Genomic DNA, 6,992 nt, shown 5'->3' with positions numbered 1-6,992 from the left:
ATGGAACCAAAGAACAATGTTACCGACTTTGTCCTCTTGGGCCTCACACAGAATCCAAAGGAGCAGAAAGTACTTTTTGTTATGTTCTTGCTCTTCTATATTTTGACCATGGTGGGCAACCTGCTCATTGTGGTGACTGTTTCTTTCAGTAAAACCCTGGAATCACCTATGTACTTTTTTCTTGCTAGCTTATCATTTATGGATGTCATTTATTCCTCATCTATTTCTCCTGAACTGATTTCAAGTTTGTTCTTTGGGGAAAATATCATATCCTTCCAATCTTGTATGACTCAGCTATTTACGGAACACTTTTTTGGTGGCTCAGAGGTCTTTCTTCTGCTGGTGATGGCCTATGACCGCTATGTGGCCATCTGCAAGCCCTTGCATTATTTGGTGATCATGAGGCAGTGGGTGTGTGTTGTGCTGCTGGTAGTGTCCTGGGTGGGAGGTTTTCTGCATTCAGTAATTCAAGTTAGCACTATTTATGGGCTCCCATTTTGTGGCCCCAATGTCATTGATCATTTTTTCTGTGACATGTACCCCTTATTGAAATTGGTCTGTACTGACACGTATGTCATTGGCCTCTTAGTTGCAGCCAATGGAGGACTGATCTGCAGTATTGTGTTTGTGCTCTTGCTCATATCTTATGGTGTCATCTTGCACTCTCTAAAGAACCTTAGTGCAGAAGGGAGGCGGAAAGCCCTCCAGACCTGTGGTTCCCACATCACTGTGGTGGTCTTCTTTTTTGTTCCATGTATTTTCATGTATGTAAGACCTGCTAAGACCTTCCCCATTGACAAGTCATTGAGTGTGTTTTATACAGTCATAACTCCCATGCTGAACCCACTGATCTACACCCTGAGAAATTCTGAGATGACAAATGCTATGAAGAAGCTCTGGGGAAGAAATATCATGTCTTGTAGTAAATGATCACATCTTCCACCACGAAGAGAATCATTTGGCATTAGGGTTCATTTCCTTAGAATTCAGAGGTCTTCTTATATCTGATTCTGACTCTCCTTTCTTCAAAGAACTTCTGATAATTATGATTAAAGAATGGACTAGATGATTGTACTATAATAAGCTTTCCTCCCTGCTAGAATATAAGGTCTATAATGTCTTCTGTATCACTTCACTTAGAATGCTGTAATGCCTTCATAGCAAGGAATCCATAAATAGGTAATGCATCAGTGAGGAAATTTTTATAAGATTGTGCTAAATTTTTAAAAAAGATTTTATTTATTTATTTGACAGACACATATCATAAGCAGGCAGAGAGGCAGGCAGAGAGATAGAGGGGGAAGCAGGCTCTCTGCTGAGCAGAGAGCTCCATGCAGGGCTCGATCCCAGGACCCTGAGATCATGACCTGAGCTGAAGGCAGAGGCTTAACCCACTGAGCCACCCAGGAGCCCTTTTAATTATATTCTTGTCATTTAGTCATTTTATTATGCTATTTAAAATATTCAGTCATGGATGGAATGTCCTCCTTGTTAAATTTCAGTTACCTTATATAAGAAAAGTTGAAGTGTAATAGCTAATAATAGCAAAAATGAGAATCTTACAAAATAAGATGAGGTGTAGCATAAATTTCTTACTTATTTCTCAGCATGGTCTCTAGTCCTCTTCCCCAGGGACAGTCACTTCATCGGTTTCTTAAAATATGTCAGGTAATAATCTTTACAAATGCCTGTACATTTAATTATACATATGTGTATTTTTTCTGTGTATGTAAATGTTTGCTTTTACTATGCAACATCTTTAAAAATATTTCTTAATTAGTTTATTTAAGTTCAATTAATTAACATATAGTATGTCATTAGTTTCAGATGGAGAGTTCAGTTATTCATCAATTGCATATTATACCCAGTGCTCATTACATCATGACCTGCTTATTGCCCATGCAACATCTTCTTTTAAATACACTTTTAATTTTAGGATTGTTTATATATATTTTTTATTTTTGTTCTTAATTGAAATATACTTGACATACTATCTTAGGTTCAAGTAACATAGTGCTCTGACAATTATACAGATGACAGAACGCTCACCATGATAAGCATAGTCACCATCTGTCACCATACAAAGGTATTAGGACAGTATTTATTATATTTCCTATGCTGCACTATACCCTTTGGCTTGAATATTTTATAACTGGAAGTTTGTACCTCTTAATCACCTTCACCTATTTTGCTGGTCCCCTCAGCCCCTCCCCTCTTCCAATCATCAGTTTGTTCTCTGTATTTGAGTCTGTTTTTGTTTCTATTTTTTTTTATTTTAGATTTTCTGTACAAGTGAAATCATCTGCAACATTAAAGACATTCCATACCATTCTATACAGATCTAACTCCTAGTTTTTCTTGTACTCGGTAATACTGCCTCATAAATATATACTGAAATTAATGTATGCATTTATCTTTGGATCTTTCCTAACCTTTCAGTATGACAAGCAATTTTGCAATACATATATGTTGTTGAATATGTGCAAAGATGAGTTCCTAGGAGTAGAGTTGTCGTTATATGTATTTGAGTCAATCAATGGTCAGATAGTTAAATCTCATTGTTCACAGTTATTGCCAAACTGCCATCCTTGAGGTGGTACTTAGAGCTACACTGCTGCATCTGAGAGGCCTTCTATCCACGTTCTCAACAACGTATACCTATAAATATTTAAGGCATAGAACAATCTGATTAGAATTATTTTATTTCATTTTTATACTTTAATCGAAATCCTTTTCTTCAAAATCTTTTCATATAACTGAGTTTGAACAATCTAATTAAAATTATTTTATTTCATTTTTATATCCTTTTTTTCAAAAATCCTTTTTGTGTAATTGAGTTTGAGCACCTTGTCATATATTTAGCATGATTTGTATTTTTTTTTTCCTGTGGATCATCTATTAAAGTTTATTTCATTCAATTGTTGACTTTTCCCATGCTGATTTTTATGAGTCATTTGGGTACTAAAGAAATGATCCTTTTTACTGTTGTATATATAATTATTATTTTTCTGACGTGATATTTTTAACTTTTTTATACTAGGCATGTGTGGTATTTTTAACTTTTGTATACTACTTTTTTATTATGTTCAGTTAGCCAACATGTAGTACATTATTATTTTTGATATAGTGCTCAGTGATTCATGAGTTGTGTATAACACTAGTGCTCATCACAACATATGCCCTCCTTAATACCCATCACCTGGCTACCTCATCCCCCCATCCTTCTGTAACCCTCAGTTTGTTTCCCAGAGTCCAGAGTCTAAATTTTGTCTTAGGTTTTACATTTAATTTTTTTTGTTTTGTATCTTGTTTAAAAAGACTTTCCTTACTTCATTCATGCCAAAATATTCTTCAGCTATTACTAGCACTTAATTTTTAAGTACTTCTTTTGGTCTTATATTAAAATTGTTGATTCATTAGGAATTTATTTTGATATAGGGATTAACTGGGGTTTGAATTTTTTGTTTTTCTAATTTTTAGTTGTTTTTTTTTAATAGTTGTATAATTATCTTTTTACCATTGACCTGAAATTCTGACTTTATATTCTAATGTCCCATTGGTATTTGGATCCAATTTAGGACTATTCTGTTTTATTGATGTCCTTATTTAAGTCCCAACTGAGATACAATATATGTTTCATATATATAACACATATTGATACGTGATGAGACTAGCCGTGTCTCATTTCTGTACTTTTTCAGATTTATAACTAGTCTTGCATATTTATGTGTCAAATTCAAGTTTAAAATAATAAGTTTACATGTAAATAAGATAAATGTTTAACATTAAAAAAGTTGATAATTAAGTTAAAATAAGTTGAACATGGTTTAGTTACAAAACATAGGCAGTTATTATGTTTAGGATGATTCAGTTTAAGATCAATTTAGGAAGAATTTATAGCTTTCCAGTACTGAGAACTGTTATCCATGAGCAGGTCTTTTCATTCAACAAGTCATCTTTCATGATTTTGGGTACTACTTCTATTTCCTTCCTGTGTGAGTTATGCCTTCTAGATATCACCTGTTTTTCATCCAGGACCCTGAAATGCTGTTTGGCACTTTTGCTATAAGAAAAAACATCTCTTTCAGGAAGTGTGTGACTGAAATCTTTGCTGACTATCCATGTGGTCATCTGCAAACACCTGTACTATGTAATCATTACAAGTGACAGGGATAGGGCTTCTTCTTTCAGGTGACATGTACTAGAGGCTTTGTCCTTGCAACCATTCAGGTCCTCCTCACAGTGTGGCTGCTTGTGTGCAGCTCCACTGTCATACACCATTCATGCATGATGTAAACCCTTGGTTGAAACTCATTTGCATGGACACTCATATCCTTGGCCTCTTCGTTGCTGTCAACAGTGGGTTCATCTGCCTGTGAAAATTTTCCTCTTGATGGTCTCCTAGGTGGTCATCGTATGCTCATTGAGGACCTGTAGCTTGGAGTGGATTCACAAAGCTGTGTCTACCTGTGTCTCTTATATCTCTGTGGTGGTCTTAGTATTGTGTCCTGAATATTTATATATTTCCACCCGGTTACCACCTTCTCCACTGATAAAGCTGTGGCTGTGTTATATAGCATGGTAACTCCTTTGTTAGACTTAAACCTGCAGACTCAGAAATTTGGAGGTGAAAAATGTAATGAGAAAGTTCTAGGGTAAAAATGGTAAGTTTAAGAGATACCCATAACTTTATAAGATAAATTTATCTCTTAAGTGGAACAGAGAAAATGTAATTTCTATGTTACAGAGACACATGAACACTCTTTGTCCAAAGTGTATTTATTTTAGCATATAGACATTGGGAGGAAGGGTCAGGGACAAATTATTTATTATTGTAAAAATACCTACTTTAGATATATGTATCATTGAATTGACTGTAAAAGTTCAATATACTGAGAGAATTAGATTTCTCATAAAAATCCAGATTGTCAGGACACAGTTCTGGAGATTTTAATTTAACATTTTGGTTTGTGGAGGACATATTTACTTTTTTTTAAAATTTTTTATTTATTTTCAGTGTAACAGTATTCATTGTTTTTGCACCACACCCAGTGCTCCATGCAATCTGTGCCCTCGCTAATACTCACCACCTGGTTCCCCAACCTCCCACCCCCCGCCCCTTCAAAACCCTCAGGTTGTTTTTCAGAGTCCATAGTCTCTCATGGTTCACCTCCCCTTCCAATTTCCCTCAACTCCCTTCTCCTCTCCATCTACCCTTGTCCTCTATATTATTTGTTATGCTCCACAAATAAGTGAAACCATATGATACTTGACTCTCTCTGTTTGACTTATTTCACTCAGCATAATCTCTTCCAGTCCTGTCCATGTTGCTACAAAAGTTGGATATTCGTCCTTTCTGTTGGAGGCATAATACTCCATAGTGTATATGGACCACATCTTCCTTATCCATTCATCCGTCGAAGGGCATCTTGGTTCTTTCCACAGTTTGGCGACCGTGGCCATTGCTGCTATAAACATTGGGGTAGAGATGGCCCTTCTTTTCACTACATCTGTATCTTTGGGGTAAATATCCAGTAGTCCAATTGCACGGTCATAGAGAAGCTCTATTTTTAACTTCTTGAGGAATCTCCACACTGTTCTCCAAAGTGGCTGCACCAGTTTGCATTCCCACCAACAGTGTAAGAGGGTTCCCCTTTCTCCACATCCTCTCCAACACACGTTGTTTCCTGTCTTGCTGATTTTGGCCATTCTAACTGGTATAAGGTGGTATCTCAATGTGGTTTTGATTTGAATCTCCCTGATGGCTAGTGATGATGAACATTTTTTCATGTGTCTGATAGCCATTTGTATGTCTTCATTGGAGAAGTGTCTGTTCATATCTTCTGCCCATTTTTTAATATGATTGTCTGTTTTGTGTGTGTTGAGTTTGAGGAGTTCTTTATAGATCCTGGATATCAACCTTTTTTCTGTACTGTCATTTGCAAATATCTTCTCCCATTCCATGGGTTGCCTCTTTGTTTTGTTGAATGTTTCCTTTGCTGTGCAGAAGCTTATGATCTTGATGAAGTCCCAAAAGTTCATTTTTGCTTTTGTTTCCTTCGCCTTTGGAGACATATCTTGAAAGAAGTTGCTGTGGCTGATATCGAAGAGGTTACTGCCTATGTTCTCCTCGAGGATTCTGATGGATTCCTGTCTCACGTTGAGGTCTTTTATCCATTTCGAGTTTATCTTTGTGTAGGTGTAAGAGAATGGTTGAGTTTCATTCTTCTACATATAGCTGTCCAGTTTTCCCAGCACCATTTATTGAAGAGACTGTCTTTTTTCCACTGGATATTTTTTCCTGTTTTGTCGAAGATTATTTGACCATAGAGTTGAGGGTCCATATCTGGGCTCTCTACTCTGTTCCACTGGTCCATGTGTCTGTTTTTATGCCAGTACCATGCTGTCTTGGTGATCACAGCTTTGTAGTAAAGCTTGAAATCAGGTAACGTGATGCCGCCAGTTCTTTTCGTGTTTTTCAACATTTCCTTAGCAATTCGGGGTCTCTTCTGGTTCCATACAAATTTTAGGATTATTTGCTCCAGCTCTTTGAAACATGCCGGTGGAATTTTGATCGGAATGGCATTAAAAATTATAGATTGCTCTGGGCAGTATAGACATTTTAACAATGTTTATTCTTCTGATCCAAGAGCATGGAATGGTCTTCCATCTTTTTGTGTCTTCTTCAATTTCTTTTAGGAGTGTTCTGTAGTTCCTCGAGTACAGATCTTTAACCTCTTTGATTAGGTTTATTCCGAGGTATCTTATGGTTCTTGGTGCTATAGTAAATGGAATTGATTCTCTAATTTGCCTTTCTGTATTTTCATTGTTAGTGTATAAGAAAGCCACTGATTTCTGGACATTGACTTTGTATCCTGCCACATTACTGAATTGCTGTATGAGTTCTAGTAGTTTGGGGGTGGAGTCTTTCGAGTTTTCCATATAAAGAATCATGTCATCTGTGAAGAGAGAGAGTTTGACTTCTTCCTTGC

The 6,992-nt window shown here is 36.3% G+C and overlaps 1 protein-coding gene across 1 annotated transcript; it reads left to right on the top strand.

Annotated features, from left to right (window-relative positions):
* On the top strand, positions 1–923 carry LOC308350280 (olfactory receptor 4A47-like; the record flags this gene model as incomplete). Its single annotated transcript, XM_080815415.1, is given in 2 exon segments — positions 1–898; positions 901–923. Coding segments are annotated over 2 exon segments (921 nt in total).
* Between the last annotated feature and the right edge of the window lie 6,069 nt (positions 924–6,992).

Source organism: Martes martes (assembly GCF_963455335.1).
Source record: "Martes martes genome assembly, chromosome: 10".
Lineage (NCBI taxonomy): Eukaryota > Metazoa > Chordata > Mammalia > Carnivora > Mustelidae > Martes > Martes martes.
Note: the sequence above shows the minus strand (reverse complement) of the source record. Positions and strands in the feature narration are given on the sequence as shown.